Raw genomic sequence first — 26,487 nt, forward strand, 5'->3', positions numbered from 1 at the left:
CTGTTAAAAGTGACCTTTAGTAAATCTCTGAATATCCATTTTACAAACCATCCATTTCACTCGTAGCATATATATCTATTTTAGATTATTCCATTTTCCATTTTAGACATTCATTTTACTGGTTATCGGCCATAAAATCTAAATAATTAAACTTGGAATGTACAGAATTTTTCATATCAACTTAATATTACAGTGGCCTGAATAAGCTTAATAATGAGCTAAATGATTATTATTTTTACATTATCATGATTTAACACATGGAACAAAAATAAATATAATGTTATCATTAGCCACAGATGAATTAGCAAGTGACAGATCCTGGTAAAAGTGCAAATATGCAGAGAAAGCAACTAGTTATCAGCGGTGAAATAAATGTACCACCTTTAGAGTTCAGTGCCTTCCTTGTACTGTAAACAGTGGGGGCTTCGCCCACTAAGAAGTGCACTCCAAGGGCTCTCTCATCTTCATCAAGAGGGCATCCAGAGACAAACTATGCTTATTTAAATGGCAAAATTATTTTAATTACAGCAACATGCAAAAGCGGTGCTGTCACACATAATGGGAGGAACAGGAGGGAGGGAGAGCAAACACACCGTTGTGGATAACAAATGCCTCGCGGTCTCATTCCCTGGGATTCAGGAGATAGGGAATCTCTGGGAAAGAGAGTTTTGTAAGCTAAGAGGCAGGTGCAAGCAAAACAGGGCAGCATCTGTTTCTTTAAAGGTGAGAAAATGGGGCACCATTTGAAGAGTAATGAGAATACATCTCCATTTTGAGATGCATGGCGAGGGATTACAAGATATATGCTAATAAATCCTGGGTGCTTGTCCATGCATCTCAAAATGCACATATCATTACATTTCAGGATAATAAAGAACTTTGTAACTGTGATAGTAACAGGTTATTCAGGTGGATTTGTTATCTACTGTAAGAAACTTCATTCAGGTGAGCTGTTAAAGAAATAGCTCCCCCAAAAATGAAAATGTCAAAAAAGTCAGATATAAGCTCATCTTTATGCCAAGGAGTAAAATGATCTCGAGGAAATTACAGCATGTTATACCAAAACAGATGGAAAAACGAAATAAAATATTCTAGAATATATGAAATAGCTTAAATGTCATCACCATGGTAGTTAAAGAGCCATATAATCATTACTGATACATATTCAAATAAAATGATCTAAAAGACAAATTGGTATAATCTAATGTAATGTACAATAATCTTGTTAATAAAAGTAATTACTAGGGAAATGCATTGAAAATAAGCAATTCTCACATACTTCTAGAAGAGAAAATGTCAAATGATTATCAAAATGATACGGCTTTAATAAAAGTTCAATTAATTTAACCTAATTTACAAATTAGTTTAGCACCTCGAAAATGTTGCACAAAAAACAGGAGTCATGAGTCATGGAGTTGAAAACAGGAGTCATCATTAATTGTTTCTCAGTACCACAAAATGTGTGCAATTACAACATCTAGACACATTTAAGAGTCAATCATTTATAAAAAGTCAAAATAATTATTTACCATTTAAATCTTTATTTCCTTAAAATAACAGGATATCAATTTATTTGTGTTACTCTGAATACCAATACAAAAATTTAATCACTGAATATACAGCACAGGAAAAAACAAATATATTTTCCCAATGATGAGCATTTATAAAGGGGTTTGCAGGCAAGAACAAAGCCTGAGGAACTTCACCGTTCTTAAAAGTGGCTCCTCATCAGACAAGGCAGGCAGCTTTAAGGCACACAGACATCTTGGCACTTTGAGTTTCCTCTCCTTTCAGCTTTTTCCTCTGGGGCAAGACAAAACGAGACACCTAAACTGACAAAAGATGGTGAAGATTTCCACATATAAGGCATGGAAGAGAATGAGGCAGTCTGGAAGGTTTAAGATCAACAGCACTGAATACTGCCTGATAAAAAACAATTAAACAATTCATTAAAAGCCTATTGAACACTGCAATTTTCAGAGTTCAGGTGACATTCTGCAATAAATAAGACCGCTTGTTTAAAGCATGTAACGATCCCATCTAACCAACATAAATACTATTCAGTTTGGAAAATCTTGCCAACACAAATCCCAAAGCTGTAATCCCAATCATTACTGTTTTAATATGGTAGTGGAGGTCCAATGAGTCCATTTTCCTGTAACTATTTGCACAGATGTGATAAAACAAATAGCAGTGGCACACCAGGTTCTCCATAATGCTGTAGGCAACTAGTATTCATTTAGTAGTGAAAGACTTCAGATAACCTGTAGTTTTATAATAAGGAATGGACATTTATGGTGCTGCCACATCAGCTCTGGTTTCAAAAGATGACTTAGCCTCGTCTCTTATCTGTCTTGCTCAAAATTAAGCATAAATATTAACAGAGTATTCAACAAATCACATTAAAAGGAGAATTCTCAGAAATCTTTTGTAAAATAATCATCCCGATATCAAAAGGAGGAGTGACGCATGTGAAGAGCTTTTCCCACAGCTTGACCAATCAGAACCTGCCTCAATCAACCTCTGCACAGAGACACAGACCTGAAGCATCAACAGAGTGAGTCAAACGCATGCAGTGTATGGAGAAGCTTTTTAACAGTTGTTTCTTTGACCTCTTCGCCCCTCCAGTGTCCGTGAGGATTAAAGGGCACTGTGCTGGAGTTTCTGGGAGGTAAAGTCATTATGTGCTTCTCTAGATGGACCTCTTCACCTCAGTCCATGGCTGATGGAAGGGGGCGGGACAGAGCATAAAGTGATTGGAGGTTTGGAGAGGAGTGGAGAATGGGGGGTAGTGCTGGAGGGGTCATTAGATTTCACGACAGGCTGGATGGTGCTCTCCGAGGCCGTTGGCCTGGGTGTTATTCTCGTTGAGCCGACGGACACGGTACATCTCGTAGTGGATGCTGCTGGTGATGTCTTTAATGTTCTGCATGTGGGTTCTGCAGGACATGAGCCAATAACACATTAGGATGACAAAAAAAAAAACCCCAGCATGATGGATAATGAATAATAATAATGATAGTTCACCCAAAAAGGACAATTCTGACACAATTTAATGACCCCTAAAAAGGTCCAAAGATTTATTTACATACTTTAGTCTGTGAAACACAAAAGATAAAAAAAAAAAAAAAAAAGCGCCTCAGTTTTTTTTGGTCCATCCAATGACTCCAAATTATTTAAACAAGATTTTGACTTTGACTTTCATCATATGGATAAAACAGAGTGACATCCAAATAGCAAATGATGACAGAATTACATTTTTGGATCAACCATCCAAAATTTAGTGACATAGCTGGACAATTGTGAAAACGAAGTACACTTTAGCATTCTTTTAAAAAGAGTAGTTATAGAATTAATATACTTAAAAAAAAACATACTTAAGTGTGAACAGAATGTAATGTTTTCTGACACTTCAAACCATGTTAATTGCAATTAAATGCAAATGTATATTTACTTCTATTGTCTCTGAAATGTGGTTAAAGCGAACGGTCGATTATCCTGATAACGACTCATGGTAAGCTAAAATATACTTTAATGTAATTTCTAATTAAACCTGTAGTTCACGTATTTAAATACATTTGTAAAGAAGATGCTGTTTAGTACATCGAAAATATTTAAACTTTAAAATGTCAAATAACACTAAAGATAAAATGATAAATCAAGTACGTCTACTTATAGATCAAGTTAAAATCTACTTTTAATAGTGCAACAAATTTTACATATTACAATTTTTTTTTAGAGTGTTCTTAGTGTTCTGAGAAACTTAATGTTTCTGTTCTGAGAAACTGAGAAGTACTCCGTGATTAAACTTAAATGGCCTTAATTAAAGTACATTTGACACAATAAAGCACACTTCTTTTCCACAAGAGTATACTTGTAACACTGTTTGGTTAACCACAGACATAGACTTAATCCACTGACCTTATGAGGAGGTCCCGCAGGTAGGCAAACTCACAGTGGGCAATATTCTCAACTATAGACACCAAAACACAGCAGACACAAGAGTTACAAACAGAAGGCAGAGAGCACAGATTTCTCTCCAACCATTTGGAGCAACACATAAAGCAATAAGCACTTGTTCACTAGGTGGAGCTGTTGCAGGTATACTCAGGGAGCGGTGGACAGAGAGGAGACAGAATCACTCCAATCTCTAGAAATTCAATTTTAACTGAAGTATTCCAGAAAGATAACCCTGAGAGCCTGACAAATTCAGTGTGACAAATCCACAGCTGCCTGGATGTGAAGAAATGTTTACGAATTATAGATTATGTCAAACTCCATTAAACAGAACGAGAAAGCTACCATGGAATCAACATCCAGAAATTAGAAATTAAAATTAAAGGGTTTCAAAGAAGACTTTAATAAGAGGAGTCAAGCTCTTCAGAAAGATTACAGGATTATTATTTGACTCAAAACATCTCACCAAAAATTCAAGAGTTTTTACTAAGTACATCCACCACCCAGATAGTTACTAAACAATAGTTTTATTAACAATAGACAAACTATATGAGTCAATAATGATAATACTTTAGCCTGTATAAATGATATAATATAATATAATATAATATAATATAATATAATATAATATAATATAATATAATATAATATAATATAATATAATATAATATAATATAATATAATATATGTGACCCTGGACCACAAAGCCAGTCTTAAATCGCTGGGGTATATTTGTAGCGATAGCCAAAAAAACATTGAATGGGTCAAAATGATTGATTTTTCTTTTATGCCAAAAATCATTAGGATAAGAAAAAATTATGGTCCATGAAGATATTTTGCTAATTTCCAACTGTAAATATATCAAAACTTTTTTGATTTATAATATGCATTGCTAAGATTTCATTTGGACAACTTTAAAGGTGATTTTCTTAGTATTTAGATTTTTTTGCAGATTCCAGATTTTTTAAATATTTGTATCTTGGCCAAACATTATCTGATCCCAATAAACCATACATCAATGGAAAGCTTTCATATGATAAATAAATCTTAATATCGAAAAATTGACATTTAAAACTGGTTTTGTTGTCCAGGGTCACATATAACAAAATTTTACAATTATAATATCTGCTAGAATCTAAAATTCTAAATTAATGATACAAAAGATTTCTATTCTATTCCAAAAAATTCTGTTTTTCATCTTTCTATTCATCAAAGAATCCTGAAGTAACAAGTTCTAGTATTATACGTAATAAAATAAATTGGGGAAAAGGGGAAATGGTGAAGTCCCCATCATTGGAGCTTGGTGATAAAAGCATTTAACTGTCCAGCAGTGCGCTGACTCACAGGCAGAATGACGCACTCATAATGGTCTTCTGAGTGGGTCCTCATTTACAGAGGATAAGGCTCTGTGATGTTTGACTCATAGTCGTGTGTCTGCGGTTAATGAGCTCTCTTGATGTCTGCACAGTCTGCTAATCACTAGAGCTGAAACAACGAATCGATTTAATCGATTAAAATCGATTATTAAAATAGTTGTCAACTAATTTAGTCATCGATTCGTTGCTAAATAACTTTTATTTGCCGTAAGCGGCTCATTTCGTGCATATTTCAAATCTGCGGTGACCAAAGTGTGGCAGTAATGAGCCACCGGAGGTTTTACTCAGCCAGTACAACAGGAGAAGTAGCGAATAGCCAATAGCTGGCCTTGTTTTATGTCACGTGCTTCCCGAACAGCGTCTCTGCAGCATTCAGCGTGATGTGGGAGTACTTTACATTGAGCCTTCAAAAAAGAAGAGTAACCTGTAAACTCTGCACTACTGAACTGTTTAAGGGGACGTTCACATATCGCGTCTTTAGCGCGCTCAAGTTCGTTATTTCCAACACCGCACCGCATCGAGTTAAAAACATTTAAACTTTTCCGAATGCCGCAACCGCACCGCGGGTCATGTGACAAGAACTAACCAATCAGCTTCATCCTTTCCCGTAACAACGTTAAAAGCTCAGTCAAGATGAAAGGAACAGCTGATCATAGTTGTATATGGATTTCCATTTTGAAATAAATTTAGTAGCAGAGCTACTGCAAGCGATTTTTTGAGCTGCAAATCCATTTATCCTTTGCTGAAATTTCCGCTTCTTCAAGGAGAGAGCACGTCATGGTTGCTTAGCAAAGGCAGACGCCTCAGGGGCGCTTCTGCACGAGCGCTTTGGAAAGGAGGAGAAAGTGGAAAGGAGGAGAATCGCTAGGCGCGATTTGTGAACGGCCCCTAAGACTTTCATTTGTGCAGATTCTCCAGTACAATGTTGTTTGCAAATGTTTAGTCGTAAAAGCTGATAACATTGCTTTTTAACAGTTAACATTTAAAGCTTTACAAACATGTTCTGTGATCAGTTTGTCGTTTACCAGTTCAAAATTCAGTCGTGCAGCCTAATTATGACTGAATGAGAGAGGTAAATGTAGATATTTGAAATGCACTTTTTGTCTAAGTATTCACTGCTCTTTTTCACACAGCAGGTTTTTTGTGTGTGTCCAATTTTTTTTTCTGGACAACCTTCTGATGGATTTTACTTTAAATTGTGAGTTCCATTCAGGTTTCATGCCATTGGCACTTTTTTTGAAGGATTGTTTACAATTTCACAGCAAAAGCTATAAAGCTGTTTCCCAGTAAATAATAAAATACAATGCACTGCAATTTTATTCTGTTTTATCCTTATTCTTCGTGAAAATATGTTCTGAAAGATTCCTTAATAAGCTTTGTTCAGGATGTTAAACTACTTTAGGAGCTCTAAGGACTGCCATGGTGAAAACATTATTTGAAATCTCCTTGTGAAATTTGCTAGAGTATGGGTCAGTGTTCTGATTGCAGAAGAGTTCGACAAAGGATTACTAACACAATAAAACAACTCCAGGTATATTTTTGATGAGGATATGACAGTGCAAAATGGTTACAATCTCTTAAATCTATGCTGAAGGATAAAGACCATTTATTAATAATTTACTTGGGGAAAAAATGGAAAAAACTAAAATATAAGTACACCGATTAATCGTAAAAATAATCAACAGATTAATCGATTATCAAAATAATCGTTAGTTGCAGCCCTACTAATCACTTTCCCTCTCTCTTCTCTAAAGAGGTTTAGAGACCAAAGGGTCACAATACCTTCAATGGTTCCCCATTTAGTCTTCCTTCCCAATAGTCTTCTCCCATTGACCTGATACTCCTGGTCACTTCCCACTACTGCAAAAGGAATCATCTCCTAAATGACAGAGGAAAGAAACCGATAATATCACCACGTTCTAAAATGAACTATGGATATTTTCTTAATGTGCTGCAAACTCACTCTTATTTTCTCATTGATCGTTCTGTCCTCCGCATCCTCATCAAACTCTTTCTGTGGATAGACATCAATCCCATTGGCTCGAAGCTCTTCCCTGATCTATACAAAATGACAAAGTACTGTATATATAACATGTATAAACAATAAAAATAAAAATCATGCCATCTTTAGAAACACTTGTTTCGAACTATTCCTTGATAATACATACTGAAAATCAAAAGAAACAAATTTCTTTTCAAAACATCCATTCTGTGCTAGACTGGATGTGACATCACAGGGTGAGAATACTTTGATACTCTAATTTTTCCTTGAAGTTAAACTAAGTTTGGCTTATCATCCCTTCCTGGTTAGGGAACAAATGCTTTTGGAATCTGTCAGGAGCTTTTTCCAAAACAGAAAGATCTGTGTCTGTGCTCCAAACAGCATGTGTTCCTCCTGTAAGAGGCATGCCAGCACAAGCACAAGAAGCCGTTGAGGTTGGCGAGTACTTCTTTACTGCTTTGTGAAACGCAACTAACAATCCCAGAACAGATGTTGCTTACCTACACTTCATCATACCATGTGACATCTCAGACTCATTCCAGTGCTTTAAAACTGCATAAACTTTGTTTCAGAATAATCAAAAGCAACAAGAAAGTTTAAGACTTCCAAGACAGTCCTTGTTTTTTGCCATGCATAATTTCTTAAGTAATCCACCATCACATTATAAATAAAACTGCATTTGTATTTTGACAGGGCAGTAGTGTTTCTGTAGAAGATGTAGAGACACCATCTGCAGTCTTGGAAATCTCTTAGGGAAGAAAGAGACTAGAATAGCAACAAGACAGCATGTACTAGTTCTTCCACACATGAATGCATCGGTCTTGTGGTATTCACATTATTCCACCGGGGCTTGTCGCACAAAGATCCACACATTGCATTTTGTCTGATTATATCTCATACAACATGCCCGGCATAAAAATACGTGTCCACAATAATAGAAAGAAATGATCTTTTTTAGAAATGCACACACAAAATAGGATTTTGAAAAACATAAATGCCATTTTCAAGAAAATGTAAGTTTAATCACTAATCGCAATTAATGTGCAATGTACTAATAACATATTTTCCTTACTCCTTGAATTCGTGTGTACACATCCCAGGCTCATTATTTTCAACAAAGTATTAATAAAATATATATATAAATTATTTTCCTTTATTCAATAAACAAATATCATAACATAAAATATCATATTAAGTTGGTATTGCTGCCACACCACATGAAATTGTAAAACCTGAACAAGCCTTATCCAGTCCCATAAATGTAAAGTCACCTGTTATTTAAAGATACTTTACACCATTTCAGTTTGATATGGAGGTGTTTTTCAAATATTAATACACAGTGAAGCTGTTCTTCTGAATATTTTACAGTATCTACAATATTTCATATAAATAAAAAATAAGTATAGCAGCACATTAACTCTCAGGGTTTCTGCAGGATTTTTAAACTCAAATTTAAAGACTTTAAGACCTTTTTAAGACCTACACAAATAAAATGAATACCATATGAACAGGACAGGGCAATGTCTGTTAAAATAATGATATACAGTTAAAATAGTTTTCACACAAAAAAAGTTCACATTTCAGCCTTTAAACTATTTTGAATAAAATGGATGAGTCAAAAGTATTAATTATTATATTAATGTAAACAACTATTATCAATAACATATTAATAACAAATACATTGAACTGTTAAGGCATTTATAAAGCATTATCTTCTTGTCGATCCACCATTTCACACTTACAGCTCTGTGTGTTTGTAGGGTAAAAACATGGGTCAATTTTCACATTGGTCTGAACAAAAATAACCCCAATACTGTGTTCCTGAAATACTGGAGGCTGCAGCTTCAGGACCGCGTTTCTACTAGGACCCTTTTTTTTTTTTAACAGCCACATCTGCCAGTTCTAGTCCAACGTAGGAGACATCTTTCCATCTTATTTTTTATGTTAGAGCTGGCATGAACTTTGTATGCTTGGATACAGCACTCTGTGAACAGCCAGCTTCTTTGGCAATGAATGTTTGTGGCTTACCCTCCTTGTGAAGGGTGTCAATGATTGTCTTCTGGACAACTGTCAGATCAGCAGTCCCCATGATTGTGTAGCCTAGTGAACAAAACTGAGAGACCATTTTGAAGGCTCAGGAAACCTTTGCAGGTGTTTTGAGTTGATTAGCTGATTGGCATGTCACCATATTCTACTTCAGTCTGTGTGTTTTGAATTGATTTGTTACACGAGTTTCACAATTTGAGTTGAATCACTGAAATAAATTAACTTTTACTCAACATTCTCATTTATTGAGATGCACCTGTAATTGTTTCCCCGGTAACTGCAGTAAACAAATCAGCAGCACTGGACTTTGTAATGTGCAGTGCTCATGTTTATTTAATAAAATCATAGTTTATGAAATCAAAATAAAAATTTAAGACCCTGCAGAAACCCTGAATTCCGTAAAGAAGCAATAACAGCCATTCATTTGTAAGTCAAACTTTAGCTCACCTTCTTTTTGAAGAAGTCCCTCTCCTCCAGAGTCAGAGTGTCAGCCTTAGCGATGACAGGAACAATGTTCACCACCTTACTAAGACGTCTCATGAACTCCACATCCAAAGGCCTAAGACTGGGGAAATGACAAAGGAGAAATAGATGTGATGGACTGCACTTCTTAAAATCACTATAATTAGGCATGCAATGATTCACTCAACTTGTGATTTGATTCACAATTTTTTGTTTTAAGACAAATTATAAATTAAATGTCTCCTTTTATAATGTTTTGGACAAAATGCTGCACTTTTTTGTGAAACTTAAATATAACACTATAATAATATACTAATATAGCACTTGCATATTATTGTTCTTTTGTTGGTTTTGATTGCTTCTATTGTCCTCGGTTGTAAGTCGCTTTGGGGGAAAAAAGTAAAGCTAAATGACAAAATGTTAATGTAATGTAAATGTAAAAAAAACTTTTGAAATTTTAAAACAAGCCCCAAATCAAATTAATTAGTAACACATAACATAAATCTGTTCATATAAAGATAATAAGGCTTTGTGTGTAATCTTTCAATTAAAAATTAGAGGCAATCACTGCATTTTTAATCATGATCTAAACAAAGATGCTGCATGAGCAACATGAGCAGTTTTTAATCTAAATTAAATTTTATAATTTTGAAATCTGAAGCAAAACCATAATGTTTTGACTTCAGTTTTGTGAAACTATACATAAATATATCTGCATGAAACAGCGGACGAGCTGAATGAGACGCAGATTCACTCTCTGCCAGCAGATGGCGCTTAAAGCGTGTCCTTGGTTTCTACTGTAAACAAAGCAGCGCTGCACTTATGGACTTTAATATGCATTATACAGAGGCAGGATGAAAAGATAAAAAAAAAATCTTATCCTTTCTAAATGCATTAAGTTTTCCTCAGACATGCATTCATATAAACCCCTACCCATAAATGAATCCCGATTTCTTTAGCGTCTCAACCGATCTGAATCATCACATATTTTAATCCATTTTCAACCGGCTTGCAGTTAATCGTTACATTCCTAATTAATGAAACCTAAGTTACTTCTAACAGGACTACACATTAACCACCAGAGGGCAAGAACCACCCAAAATCAACACCTTCTGAGATGTGACACACTCTGTAGTCTCTGTGGCTGACTGTTTGGCTCTAATTAGCCGAGCTGTTCAAAGCCAGACTGCAGCTGCTGAGCAGTGACATCAAGTGCTGGATGGGCATGAAACAGTCAGTCACTGACAGCACCACACACTCAGGTGCCATCAGGACAGCGAATCCATGGGTGTGTAATTGGCTGACAGTAATGGCATTTATTATGTTAAAAAATATTTCTATTTTAAATAAATTGTTTAATTCCAGTTCATCAAAACAATCCTAAAACATGTCAACATTCCAAACAAATATTAAGTAAAACAACTTTTTTTTTTTAGATTCATAATTACAATAAATGTTTCTTGAGCAGCAAATCAGCGTATCAGGATCTTGTGACACTGAAGACTGGAGCAATGATGCAGAAAATTCAGCTTTGCATCAATAAGGAGTACATTTCATTTTCAAAAATATATTAAAATAAAACACAATATTAATGATGCTTGTATTTTTCATTAAATAAATACAGCCCTAGTGAGCATTAGATACCTTTAAAAAAACTTTTGAATGGCAGTGTGTATATATATATATAAAATATTAAAAATGTTTTTCTCTTTTATATAAAACTAATGCACAGTTTATACACAGTAGTATAAAATTCACAATTTCTGCTGACACAAATGAAGCCTGAGTATATTACTCAAGATTTTGGCATAAACTCTATTCAGGTGGTCTGCTTTACACTTCTCAGTCCCGAATTCTCTTAATATTTAAAAATGTCAAAAACTAACAGCGGATTCCACTGCAAAAAAAGATAATCCACATCCAGGCACTCACATAGCAGGCAAAATATAAGTTGTAAGACAAGGCTACATGTTAAAAACACCAATGTGTATCAGCCCAAGCAGGCCTTCGTCAGGGTGTTTTATATATTTTTATTTTTCTCTTAATATTTACTCTGCACTATCACATGATAGACAGACAGAAAGCATCTCTGCTAATATATGGGTCGTGCCTCTGTCAGGATAACGGAGCATGTGTACATGTGCATATACTCTACACATTTTATTTGAAAGGCCTCTAAAAACTATCCTGCAGTACATGAAGAAAAATGCCTGGAGACTCAAGCTGGCCAACAACAGCTATAAAAACACAAGCGAACACAATAATTATCCATCAGAGAGAAATAACAGAACAGACCACCCACTTAATCTGGCACAAAAGATATTATTAGATGTAACAAGGAAATGTGCTGATGGTAAACCGTGAATACAAATCCCAGACGTAAACAGTAGTTGCTCAGGAGGGCAAAGCATATTTCGATCTATACAATTTTTTTAAATCCTGAAGAACCACGTACCGAAATTAAGCTGGAAAAATGCTCTTTGGATCGCTAAATGTTTATGTAAGTGTCGCATTGTTAAAAGCCTGCCCTTCCAGCCAAAGGTCGAGCAGTAATGCGTTACACAAGGTCTTGTCAAAATAAGTGTAGCGACTCTACTCAACACCAATTTTACAAGCAGGTCAGGTTTTAGAGCTAAAATTATTAAACCGAAAGATGCCTTGGCAGTTCCTGGTCATGAAAATACAAGTATTAGGGGGTATTTGTATCTGGTTAAAGTGTGTTCAAGTGTTAATTGAATGTGCAAAAATTAGATATCAAGACACAGCTTGTCTTGATTTACTCTGCACTGAACATCACTTCATTCTGCAAAAGGAACAGTACTGCCCTCTGGAGGCCCAAACATTCCTAAACAACCTTTCCCACCTAGTTGTCCCCTTTTATTGTACATAATCAATCATTAGGCAGGCAATGTACAACACTTCATGCTAACAGAGGTGATATTAGTTACTAGACATGAGGTACTGTATATGCAGCACAAGGCCTTTAGAGTGATCCCAGTACACCGTTTGTGTATTCAAAGCGCCCCTATGTTCACATGGATTTTAGGGTAAATGAGGATCTGTTTCAAGTCACTTCTGAAGTTCACAGATGTATGTTTACTAACCAGTGTCCTGTGGGTGGTATGAAGTATATGCAGCAGTGCACTCGTGAGTCTGGGATCCTCTTCTTCCTGTCAATATTGATCTCTTCCTGCAAGTACTGCTCATACTGGTCATTGATGAACTTCATTATGGGCTGCCAACTGTTGAAAAGAGATGAATGAGAAATAAATGTAATGACACTTATCCCTCAAAATGTCTCTAGACTAAGAGCGATTGGCACTACATTGATCTCTCTGGATTTTCTAGTTGGATATTCATAGAATATGAAGCGTTGATCAGCATCACTTTGAAGGTTGGGAATGTGTGGCATGTGGTTTTATTTTGGAGAGTTTAAGTGATGTTCTCCAAGCATGGCTTCACAGATAGGTGCAGAGCATGCCCAAAACAAAACTATACAGCCAACGCTAACAGAACTGCTTTAGACTCTCATTTATATTTCACAGAAGAGGACCTGACTGAATGCAGTGCATTTTAGACCATGATAAAACTGGAGGCTATTTTACCAATTTTCGTTGTTGATCTGGTCACCAAACCCAGGTGTGTCTATGACCGTCAGCTTCATTCGAACTCCTTTCTCCTCGATATCTGTGTACAAGATGGATGACAATATGAAATAATACAACTAGTAAATAAAATGAAGTTAGATTAGTAACTAATAAGATTTTATTGAATTCTTATGGCAGATAAAACTCTTTGAACTCAAGATAATTATGGCTGAATGGCCATGCATGAATGTACGAATGGCACATTAGTAAAAAATGACAAAAAATAGATCCAGGTGCGGCTTTACCATGACTGATGGACTTGATCTCGATGGTTTTGGGAATCTTTTCCTCAGCCGTGCCTGGGAAAGACTTACGGCTCACCTTGGACTTGAAGAGCGTGTTCATCAGCGTGGACTTCCCCAAACCACTCTGACCTGTACACATGTACAACAATCAAATAAACAGAATACATTACAGTAATTTTGCCCAGATTTTTTGCCATGATTTGCATTTTATTTGACTCCATGCTAATTGCTGAAAGTCAGAGCAAGTCTACAGATTTTGGTCTGTCAGATTATAGTTTGATTATATAAAATAATCAAAAATTACAAATCCAACTGAATATCCCTTTGAGCAAGCTGTAAACCTTTCCCAAAAACTGAGACTAAATGAAACTCTGAGTTCATCTTTAGTGACTGAGACAGTTTTACAGCTTTATGGGAGAGTGGCAAAGAGAAAGCCACTGTTCAAAAATGTCACATGGCATCTCGGCTACAGAAAGCCAGGAGGCATGTGGGAGACTCTGCAGCCAGCTGGAAGATGATGCTATGGTTTCATGAGACCAAAATTTAGCCATTTTTTGGCTGTCAGACTAAACACCCTATTTGGAGCCACCCAAACGCTGTCAATAATCACAAACACACTTTCCCCATAGTGAAGTGCGGTGGTGGCAAAATCATTCTGTGGGGATGAAAGAAGATGCTTGCACATCAACACAAAGATAAAGTACATAATAATGGATTATAAACAAAAACATTAATGAGTCAAATCAGAGTCTAGATATCAGTCCAGTTGAGAATTTATAGTTGGATGTCTGTATTATGTCTATATTCCATTTTTTTTCCCTTTAGCAGATGCTTTTATCCAAAGAAACTTACAAATGAGCCAATAATAACCACTAGTATACAAAGCCATGTTTAAATTAGAATCTATATTAGTACACAAGCTAAAGCAAAGGTAAAATGCACGAAAGAGAGGACATTTTTCTTTTATTTGTAAATAAATAGTTGCAGCACATCATACATTTGATCAGTCAAAAAGACTAAATCAAATGTAAGAGAAAAAAAAATAAATACACTTCTAAGGATTCATTCACAGATAATGAGTGATGATTCCACTCGAGCTGTCCTGTGGTTTGACTGAAGCCATCATTTCTTTGGTTCTTGCTAACAGGAGCTTGTGTTTAGCTGTGGTTTTCTTTAACCTCGCTAGCTCACATCCGTCAGCCTTGGGCTCATCATATTGTAGTGATGGGGGCCTGTTTCTTTCTGCACTAAATTGGGCTGCTAATTCTCTCTCTCTAAACACCCTGTTATCCAATCCCACCACTGACATTGGATTCAGATGTGCCTTGCTGCCTTCCTTCCCCTTTTGTCAGGAAAATGTGAGGGAATGTGTCAGGAAAATGTGAGGGAATGTGAGAGACAGGATTCAGGACAAACGAGCTGCAGCTGGAAATGGGAATGCTGATGCAGAGGGCTGGCTCTCTCAGGTCTGACTGGGTTAAGTCAACAGCAGGTTTGGCCGCACTGACCCAGAGAGCCACATGCGAGAAACCAGCTGCAGCCTTGCACAAGTACGAATTCAGAATTAAGCTTGTAATTATTTCCTCTTAATACAGGAACTGCATCCTCAGGGATGCTAATTCTAAAACTGAAAAATACCACCAGGTGATGCCCTAAACACTTTGCCCTATTTACATTCTTATTTCCTCATTCTAAACTCCACTTGTCTCACATTATTAACCCATTTTCATAAGCAAACTGTAAGACTTCAGCAACTAAATGTTTGCTCCGTTATCAAAAACAAAACAACAGAATTAACTTAAATTGAACTGGATGTTTGCCTGTTCACATTTTTTTAAATGAGGTCAATATCAAATTAGAGTGTCAAGTTGTGAACTGATCACGGTCCTGACTTGTATGTTCACAAGAACAATAAGAAAGTTGGCACACATACCAACTGAAAAATAAGTAAAAATAACGCCAATCTAGAGTGGCGTAAAAAATCATATTCTAAAATGACTGTTCAGACTGATGTTGCATTGCAAAACATTGTACTCAAGTGAACTAAATCAGAACAGAAAAAAAAGAAAGATTCCATGTTGTTTGTGCTGTTTATAATGCTAAAAAGATCAGATATGAAATTTTTTTTTGGACAACTCCAGCCTGCAGTCTGAATGTAGCCATAGACACTAGTTCTCTTACGAGAGCTCTCTCGTACTGCGTCTTAGCTAAGACGCTACGGGAAAAGTCTCTTTTCACGAAATACTGAAGCAAAAAATTATCCTTAATTTTGTATTTTTGTAAAGCGCATTTGCAGCAGTACACAGCCATAGGCGAGACGGCTCGTTCGCTCATTGGCTTGTTCTGCGGCAACTGCACAGCCTATCGAGCGCGGGCTGATGCAACATCAGACCAATAAGGGCGCTTCGCGCCCTTCTTGCCACTTCCCGCCGAAACGGGTGTGGCCCAACCTATAAAAGGAGCTCGAAAAGGCTGACTCACCTGATTTTTCATCTCTTCAGCGAAGCTCACGCATCGCTGGATCACGGAGGAAGCAAGCGCCGTCTGAGAAAGCACATCAGCAGGACGAGCCATTCTGAAGCTGCTGGCATCGCCGCCTTCCATTGCCGTTCCTGCTGCGCTATCCGGTGCCTATATCCTTTCAATCCTGTTATATACAAGCTGTTCTTTATGTGTGTGTGTGTGTTCGCCCTGCGACACACACTCGTAAAAGAGCTCGCGTCTTTTTTAAGATGCCTTCCTGCGGCTCGTCAGAGCCCCACTCAGTGAGGGAGACCGGTACGTCATCTGTGTCTCCTGCCTGGGTGAAGATCATGCAGCGCTCGCTCGCTGACGGCGGATGCCCCCACTGCGAGCTGTTGCCATGGTGACTCTGAGGACTCGCCTGGCCTTTTTCTCTGAGCCTGCATTCTCCGCTGCGCTGAGGCGCCGTAAAAGCATCGCTTCCAGCGGATTCCGGAACCGTCTTCAGCTCAACCGAGCTTGCCGGTTCGCCCTGCTTCACCGGCCCCCCCTGCATCGCTTCCCGGTGGGCAGCGCCCGCTGTTTGCCGGCGCGTCGTCCGAGGAAGTCGATCTCAGGGCCGCGTCGGGGGAAGAGGACACGCGCTCTCTGCTAGCTTCGGGCAGTGAGGGCTGGGCGAGCTCCGAGGATCTCGCGCCTTCTGCTCAGAAGCCCAGCAGACGAGCTGACATCGAGAAGGAGCCGGGGCGAATGATCGTGTTGGCCGCGATGAGTCTCGGCCGCGAGTGGTTTGCACCAGCGCCCCCCCCTCTCGTTCCCGGCTGGATGGTATTTCCCTTTCGGATGAGCGTACTTCTCAAAGCCCGCCTCATTTCTTCCTGAGCTTCACGAAGAGGTGGCGAAGGCTTGGAACGCTCCATATTCAGCACGAACTCGTTCGTCTGTCTCACTAGCATTCTCCACACTGATGATGCTAAAAACAGGAACTACCACTCACTTCCGCCGGTGGAACAGGCGATAGCGACGCACCTTTGTCCGCCCTCTGCTGGACGGCGGCAAAAGCGGTGTTGCCATCTAAAGCCTCCTGTGTGACGCTGCGTCGGCGCTACTAACGATGGCTGCTTCATCGAAGCGCAGGTGTACGAGTTCCGCTGTGGCCGAGCTCTCACCCAAGCGCGCCGCTGTTTCAGTTCCAGGAATTGTGACTGTCTCAGCGTTTTCTGCAATGCGCAAGCCTGCACAGTTGCCCGCTTGCCTGCACACAAAAGCCGTTATCACAACAGCTTCAGCAACGCAGCTCGAGACCCCCGTTCTCGCTCTACTGGCCGTCGCCCCGCGCCGCGGGGACCACGGCAGAGGATTACGGTGAGGCCGGGAGCCCCGAAGCCATCCTGGGAAAGCCATCTACGCATGCTGCATGACGCTGCGTCGGCACTACACACGATGGCTGCTTCATCGAAGCGCCGGTGTACGAGTTCCGCTGCGGCCGGGCTCTCACCTAAGCGCGCCGCTGTTTCAGTTTCCAGAGATTGTGACTGTTTCAGCGTTGTTTGCAATGCGCAAGCCTGTACGGTTGCCCGCTTGCCTGCACACGAAAACCGTTATCACGGCTACCCAGATATTTCCCGAAAAAGGTGTAATTTCTGGTGTCCCGGCCACGGCCGATGGTGCTATAAATGAAGTGACGATGCCCACTGCTCAGTGCCCATCTCCGCATATAAGCACAGCCCTTCACACAGGGCTCGCGCCTATAAAAGCGACTCAAGTCGATCACGCGCACTACATAGTAGACGTGCCCACTCCTCAGTGCCCACAATCACTATGTCACACGCGTCATGTGGTTTCTGTAAAAACGAAACCCGTGCACATTCGTCCGGCCACGGCCGATGGTGCTATAAATGTAGTGACGATGCCCACTCCTCAGTGCCCATCTCCACATGTAAGCACAGCCCTGCACACAGGGCCTGCGCCCATAATGTCGACTCAAGTCGGTCGCGCACACTGCATAGTAAACGTGCCCACCCCTCAGTGCCCACTATTACTATGTCACACGCGTCATGTGGTTTCTGTAAAAACGAAACCCGTGTGTGCTCGTCCGGCCACGGCCGATGGTGCTATAAATGCAGTGACGATGCCCACTACCCAGTGCCCATCTCCACATATAAGCACAGCCCTGCACACAGGGCTAGCGCACATAAGATCGACACAGATCGGTCGAGCGCGCCGCATAGTAAACGTGCCCACTTCCCAGTCCCACATACACTATGTCACATACGGCGCGGGGCTTCTGTAAAAACGAGGCCCGTGCACGTACATTCTGCACAGGCAGACAGCGAGTTTAAAGTGGTAAAAGTGCACACATGCAGCCCACGGTTACTCGCAGATATATCGAGTCCCACGGGACCTGCTCAGCCTCCCTCCAGTCGGTTAAGCGCCGGAACGGGGTCGAGGAAGAGCGATCTGCCCGTTGCCCAGTCAACAGAGCGCGTTTCGCATCCAGCCCTTAGCCATTCATGCAAATGCATGGTCAGTGCTTCCAGGGGTTTCGGATTGGGTGCTAGGCATTATAAAGAGAGGCTACACGCTACAGTTTTCTCGACGCCCACCGTGCTTTTCAGCGCGCGTCGAAACTACGGTCAAAACAGAAGTAGCACACATACTTCGGGCCGAAATATCAAAACTGTTGAGCAAAGGGGCTGTAGAGCCTGTGTCTCAAAGCGAGGGGGGGCTGTACAGCAGATACTTTCTGGTGCCCAAGAGAGACGGGGGTCTCCGGCCCATACTGGATCTAAGACAGCTGAACAGGCATTGATGAAACGCAGTTTCAAAATGCTCACGACCAGGAAGCTCCTCGCGCAGATTCGCAGAGGGGACTGGTTCATGTCAATAGATCTGAAGGACGCGTATTTTCAAATACAGATAGCGTCAAACCACAGGCGATATTTGAGATTCGCCTTCGAGGGCCAGGCATACCAGTTTGCAGTCCTGCCATTCGGCTTGTCCGTAGCTCCTCGTACGTTTACGAGGTGCATGGCTGCAGCGCTCGCTCCTCTTAGACTCAGAGGCACACGAGTGCTGAATTATTTGGACGACTGGCTGGTTCTGGCCCGATCATGAGCGGAGCTCATGGACCACAGAGCCGTTTTACTCGATCACCTCGAGAAGCTCGGCCTCAGTGTCAATTGGGTGAAGAGTTTGCTGAACCCCAGTCAGACGATCCTGTTTCTGGGTATAGTTCTGAACTCGTGTTCCATGACGGCGCGGCTGTCACCACAGCGCGCGATGGGCATTCAGCGTGCAGCGAGTTCTTTCCGCTGTGGCGCGACTGTGTCGCTCAAACACTGTCAAAAGATGCTGGGTTTCATGGCCTCAGCATCTCCGGTTCTGCGGCTGGGCCTGCTCCGCATGCGCCCCCTGCAGTTCTGGCTGAAGGCTCGGGTGCCGCGCAGAGCGTGGGCGTCTGGCCGGCTGCATTTCAAGGTCGATCAGAGCTGTGTTGCGGCTCTAGCACCTTGGACAGCGAACGGCTGGTACCGATCAAGTGTAAGCCTGGGGACTTCCCCGAGTGTGAAAATGGTGTCGACGGACGCCTCCACTTCGGGATGGGGAGCGCTGCTCGAAGGCAGACCGTCCTTTGGCCTATGGTCAGAATGGGAAAAGCTCCATCATATCAACTGCCTGGAAATGCTGGCAGTGGAGAACGCGCTGACGCGCTTTTGTCCCCATATCAAGGATCACCACGTCATAGTCCGTTCGGACAACATGTCCGTGGTGTCCTACATAAATCGCCAGGTCGGTCTCGGGTCCCGAAACCTGTGCAGGCTGACGGAACGCCTCCTGATTTGGGCTCAGCGCAACGTGTGCTCGCTGAGAGCAGTGCATGTGCCTGGACTGCAGAATCTGGGTCCAGACAGGCTGTCCAGAGGCAATGTTCCTACGGGCGAATGGTCTCTACACCCGCAAACAGTCCGGCTGTTGTGGCAGAGATTTGGCATGGCGGAGGTGGACCTCTTTGCGTCCCACGAAGACGCTCACTGCCCCGCGTTCTTTTCCAAGAACGAAAGCGCGCTGTCACGGAGATGGCCGTGCTGCCCGCTTTATGCGTTCCCTCCCGTCTCCCTCCTTCCGCAGGTGATAGAACGGGTGAGAGAAACGAGATGTTCAATACTGCTTGTAGCACCTCTTTGGAAGAACCAACCATGGTTCCCAGATTTGATGCAGTTAGCAGATGTCGCCCCGTGGCCGGTACCATTGAGGAGAGACCTCCTCTCGCAGGCCAGGGGCTCGATTTGGCACCCTCAACCGGAGTTGTGGTCCCTCTATGTATGGGCACTCAATGGTTACCCGCTGATCTCGCAGTGAGAGTGCTAAATACCATCACTCAGGCTAGAGCTCCGTCGACACGACGTCTGTATGCCTCGAAGTGGTCGGTGTTCTCCAGCTGGTGCACAGCTCGAGGTTATTCACCCCTTAGTTGTGAGGTGACGGAGGTCCTCTCCTTCCTTCAGGAGCTGTTGGATAAGGGCAGAGCCCCATCCACGCTCAAAGTTTATGTGGCTGCCATCGCGGCGTTTTCTGAAACGGCGTCCGGTCAGTCAATAGGAAGGAATGATTTAGTCATCCGGTTCCTCAGAGGAGCTAGGAGGCTGAATCCTCCCAGACCTCCGTCAGTCCCTATGTGGGACCTCGCGGCGGTTTTGGAGGCCTTGAAAGGTCCCCCTTTCAAGCCTATCCAATCGATTAGCCTTCAGCATCTGTCGTTCAAGACAGTATTCTTGTTGGCTCTCGCTTCTGTGAAGTGTGTGGGTGATTTGCACGCGCTCTCGGTGAGCCAGTCGTGCTTGGAGTTTGGGCCCAATGACTCAAGAGTCATACTCAAACCTAGGCACGGTTATGTGCCGAAATCCCTCAACACACCGTTTCGGGCTCAGGTTATTGCCCTGTCTGCCCTGCCGGTGTCAGGGGAGGATGGAGACTCGAGTCTTCTTTGCCCTGTCAGGGTTTTAAGAGCTTATGTGTCTCGCTCTGCTGCCTTTCGGCAGACGGAGCAGCTATTTGTCTCGTTCGGTGGGCGTTCCAAGGGAATGGCTGTTTCGAGACAGACTCTATCCAGATGGATAGTTGACGCCATAGCGTTAGCTTACGCTTCCAGGGGCCTTCAGTGCCCGTTGGGCGTCGGAGCACACTCCACAAGAGCCATCGCCTCGTCGTGGGCGTGGTCTACTGGGATCTCCTTGCAGGATATATGTATGGCGGCAGGTTGGGCCTCGCCGTCTACATTTATCAGGTTCTATAACCTGGAGGTTCCCGCCTTGCAAGCCAGGCTGCTGTCGGTATAGGCGAATCAGGGCCCTGAGGGGAATTCTGAGTTCACGAGCGCTATGCGCTGCCGACTGTTATATGGGCAGTATTGCGTAAGACCCGCATTGCCACATTGGTCAGGCCTTGCCTCGGCTGTGTGACGTCATATTGCCGCATCTACGGATGCTGCTAGATATGGGACGGAGGGCTTTTTCCCTTTTCTGTCCTGGACTCTCTGTGAGTCCCTCAGGTGACTGTGCACTGTAAATCCTGGGCGTTGCTTCAGGTTTATTGGTGTGTGATCCCTGCGCGCACGGCGTTTTACACTGGGTTCCCGTAGCGTCTTAGCTAAGACGCAGTACGAGAGAGCTCTCGTAAGAGAACGTACTCAGTTACTAAACGTAACCTCGGTTCTCTCTAGAAGAGCGAACGAGTACTGCGTTCTCTGCCGTGCGCACGATTCACTCTGGTTCGCTTCGGCGATGAAATAAATCAGGTGAGTCAGCCTTTTCGAGCTCCTTTTATAGGTTGGGCCACACCCGTTTCGGCGGGAAGTGGCAAGAAGGGCGCGAAGCGCCCTTATTGGTCTGATGTTGCATCAGCCCGCGCTCGATAGGCTGTGCAGTTGCCGCAGAACAAGCCAATGAGCGAACGAGCCGTCTCGCCTATGGCTGTGTACTGCTGCAAATGCGCTTTACAAAAATACAAAATTAAGGATAATTTTTTGCTTCAGTATTTCGTGAAAAGAGACTTTTCCCGTAGCGTCTTAGCTAAGACGCAGTACTCGTTCGCTCTTCTAGAGAGAACAGAGGTTACGTTTAGTAACCGAGTACGTTTTAACTGTGCTAAAATAGAAACACTTCACAACAATCACCCAGAACAACAGCAAATACTAAACCCTAACCTAAACTCTAAACCTAACATAGTGTAGCACATCCTGACTGACAGCATTACCATTCGTCACACTGAACTTCATGAAGTCTTTTCTTGACAGGTGACTGTGGGTAGATCAATGAAATTGGCTGCGGGCAAGATTTGCACTTGAAAAGATGACAGCAACAGAGACATATTCCTATCAATCAGTGCACCACATCAAACCTTCATCTAAAAAATATTTCAGTCTCCTAAAGTATGTGGCCTGTGACTGTCAAGTATTGCTGACTAAGCTAACACCAAATAACACATTTACTACACTAGAACGATTATGTGATCACTGAATATGTCAGTTTATGAATGTCAGTTTAATCACAGCAGGTTTTATTCTTCCTCTTCTGAAGTTGTAAGTCTAATTAAACTCATTAATACAGTGAAACTAACAGACTAAAAATAAAAATGCTGATCCGCTACAATAGCAGAGACCTCGTGAGCCTAAAGATAAAACAAGAACAAGCATACATAGGCTAAAAAATACACTAACATGCAAGAACGAACATAAATATGCACATGGAATAACAGCCTGACTGGTGGCATTTAATTGAGTACTGCTCATGAAAGCCTACGTGTCATGTAATTGCCTTATGTAGGTGTGTAGTTTTATGGAAAATTGAAGCTTTACCATATGATTGTTTTAATTAAGGTTGAAGTAATTATATGGTTCTCTACAATTCTAATTTATGGCACTTTCACTTTTTTTTTTCACTTTCACAAAAAAAAACAATAAAACTGTTTCGCCAAATGCCTAAATTACAGGGTATTTTTATAGCAATGCTATTACTGAAAGTAACAATGTGGTACATTATCGTGTGGTTTCTGCATAGACCTACGATAGCCTAGTTATTTACACTACATGTGCAAATCGGTGGGCGGGGCTAAACAAGCAGTGATGTAGAAGCAGTGGAGTCTGCAGAGGAGGTGCTTAGCCACACTGTTACATCATAAAGTGGCACATTCCACAACCTGTGGTTTTGGAAGATTGGCTTCAATATAAGCCGTTTTAGACTAACAAAAAAGTTTTAAGTTCTGAAACTTACAGGATGTTTTTATAGTACAATGACCTCTTATATGATCAAGGGAATTTTGATTTCTCTGTTCATGACCCCTTTTAAAATTAACCATTGGTCTTCCATATTAGCATACATTTAGTTAAATGACAACCACAGTTAAAAACATACATATAGCACCTCAATAACCATGGTAACATTTTTACTATATGGTTTCCAGGTATTTGCATGAAAAACAGTAGCCTAAATACATTTAGTATAAATGCACAAACGCTATAGCTTAATCACAAGAAAAATACTGTAATTATATTCCATTACTCCGTTAATATATTAAATACATGTATACATTAATAATATAATAATTTCTGCCACAATACCATGGTGTGGTTAGTGTTACTACATTAAATCCATGGCTAATGATGGTGATTTGTAGATTGAAAAGCCTTCTGACTGCATTGTTGCACACAGTGTTTCTGCTGTTTATCAGCTCAGTTTCATCCGGCGTTAAACTAGTTTAAAATCACAGTCATTTGTGTTCTTTGCTGTTTAGTGGTTGCCGAGTGTATAGAAGGTCTGTGTGGGGCAGTTCAAATGAGTAGTGCTGTTTCCTTCCACAACAGTCCAAGCATTTAATATAAATGCAGCCGATTAATTCAGGGTTTCTGCAGGGTTTAATCAGTCAAATTTAAGACTTAAGACCTTTTTATGACTATTAGGATTTGAATTTATGACATACACGAATTACGATAAATAACTTCAGTCACTAAAATTCCTTTCAAAAGTCTTTTTTATTATTGACTTTCATTGAAAGTAACAAGTTTTATTATTTAAAGAGTTATTCTATTATTTCTTAAGATTAAGAAACTGAAGCATTCGCCTTCTTTTTCTTGAGTATCAAGAGCACAGGAACACTTAACAATTGTAACATTGTAAAGTAACATTGTAAATTAACAATTATTTTATGGCATTACTTTCCAAAATAACAAGTGTTATTGGTGTTTGGTCACAGTATTCAACACCCACAGGCAGGCCGTAGCTGGGGTCAGCGGGGACTCAGTGAAGGTTGTACCAGTGGGCCCTGTTTGAAATTGTTTAATTTGTATGTTCGTTCATTTTTATTAATTTTTTTCAAGTTTGTAGGTGTCCAGGTACAGAAACCGAATAATTAAATGTAAAATAGCACTGGATAGTCTTCAATGTAAAAATTAAATATACAATCAAACCAAAATTTATTCAGACACCTTGAACATTTCTCACATTATTACAGTTCATTTGCTATTGCTTCTAAAATGGTTATAAAATATGACAAGAATTTAGAGTTAAACTCTGTCAGAACAAATTCGTCTTGATAATGTCATAACTTTGATAGAAATGTACGTAATGGATTACAATCAACCAAAACTACAGACAACTGTTATTTTGACAATACTTACACAACTATCAATACTTTGTTGACCAATTACCAAGCAATGCTTCATTTTGTTCAGACTGTGGTGTGAAAAGGTTGCATTAGCAATTCAGAAAATAAAAACACATAAGCAATGCATGGTGCTTTATAAGGTGCTGAATATTTTTTGTTCCCAATTTTATATATAGATAGATAGATAGATAAAACATTTATATCTATCTATTTCACTAGTAGTTCACTGTATGAAGATTCTTTGGGTATAATGTCACAGTTTACTTATACTCGCTTATACTCACTAATAAATGTATTAGTGTCCTGTACCTACTAGTAGAATATGTATATAAAAATAATATCTGGAGTCTGGATAATTTTTGGTATGACTGTGCATAAATTCTTGTTAAAACTACAAAGTAATGCAGTCAAGAGCAGTGAGTGATGTTTCTTTAATTTTCTTGGATTAACATTAAAGCAGCTAGTAGCTAAATTAGGCGCGGTCACTTTAAGAGACGATTAATGCGTCTTTTTCCTCAACTGTTTACTTTCACTTAAGAAATAACTGACAAATAACTGACAAATAACTTTAAAAAAAAAAAAAAAAAGAAAAAAAAAAGTCATTTCGAGCATACTTTCCAAGGCGGGTATTTTGACATATTTTGTATGTATTTGTCGGCACAAGAGCAAAAAGAAGAAAATTCGGTGTACAAGCATTTTGAGATGCCTTTCTCTGCGTGGGCCCTGAACACCGTGGTACTGAATTGGGCTCTTTCACATCCTTTTGTTTGTTCAAAACTGTGATTAGTATTTGTTCGTTCATGTGCAGGAGGGACTGTCCGTGATACGCGGCTCTCTCTCCGCACCGAACACAGCACACGAGTAACCAGCTACTCAGTTCAGCTTTTCCGTGTCTTGTGTTTGGATGCTTGATACCGATTTTTAGCGACGGGCTTGAGCCAGCTACTAAACAGGCCGCCTTCGAGCCATAGATCGTTAAAGGTACATTTTCCCATTGTGATAGCCAGGATAATTTCAATTAAGCTAAGCAGTGACTCAGTATGATACAGTATGTTCGGAGTTCGCACGGGTTTCTGTGAAAGTCCTGCTGACAAGTCTGTATGCTGCGCATGGACCTTGTAGTTCTGGAACGCTGTGATACCAGTGTGATACCACCCAGATTCTTCATACAGAACTACAACAGGCGAAACAAATGAATGCCATTGCCGCTGCGAGCGCATTTTGATGGAAGAACAAATTAATGGACTAGCATATCAATTTAAGACGTGGCTAAATATTTTTTATGACAGTGTATGGAAAATCCGGACGTTTTTATGACTTTTTATGGCCTTAAATTCTTATTGTTAAATTTATGACTTTTTATGGCCCCGCGGAAACCCTGTTAATTTCACATAGATCAATGCTTGAAATGTTGACTCACCCACTACCATGATGTTGAGCTCAAAGCCCTGTTTCATGGCCTTTCTCCTCATCTGCTCCAGGATGGCATCGATGCCCACATAGTTGAAATCAACGCTGGGCTTCTCCAGGCTCATAGCTGGGTGCATCCCTGGTATAACTGTCTCTGCCATGATGCTACTGCTGCTGCTACTGCTGCTGCTGCTGTAGCTGGAAATGACCTCTGACCC

At 40.7% G+C, this 26,487-nt stretch overlaps 1 protein-coding gene across 5 annotated transcripts in view; it reads right to left on the minus strand.

Annotated features, from left to right (window-relative positions):
- Nucleotides 1-1,524: 1,524 nt before the first annotated feature.
- The window catches only part of LOC132149248 (septin-9-like), a 98,885-nt gene continuing 73,922 nt past the window's right edge, over nt 1,525-26,487 (minus strand). For all 5 annotated transcript variants that reach the window (XM_059558314.1, XM_059558317.1, XM_059558315.1 and 2 more), the window contains 9 exons: nt 26,280-26,486; nt 13,736-13,864; nt 13,449-13,530; nt 12,948-13,085; nt 9,829-9,946; nt 7,297-7,392; nt 7,116-7,212; nt 3,922-3,973; nt 1,525-2,939 (listed from right to left, as the gene is read on the minus strand). In XM_059558314.1, coding sequence (XP_059414297.1) covers nt 2,807-2,939; nt 3,922-3,973; nt 7,116-7,212; nt 7,297-7,392; nt 9,829-9,946; nt 12,948-13,085; nt 13,449-13,530; nt 13,736-13,864; nt 26,280-26,486 — 1,052 coding nt within the window. In that variant the 3' untranslated portion in view covers nt 1,525-2,806. The remainder of the gene's footprint in view (nt 2,940-3,921; nt 3,974-7,115; nt 7,213-7,296; nt 7,393-9,828; nt 9,947-12,947; nt 13,086-13,448; nt 13,531-13,735; nt 13,865-26,279; nt 26,487) is intronic.

The sequence above is a fragment of the Carassius carassius genome, chromosome 9, assembly GCF_963082965.1.
Source record: "Carassius carassius chromosome 9, fCarCar2.1, whole genome shotgun sequence".
NCBI classification, from domain to species: Eukaryota; Metazoa; Chordata; class Actinopteri; order Cypriniformes; family Cyprinidae; genus Carassius; species Carassius carassius.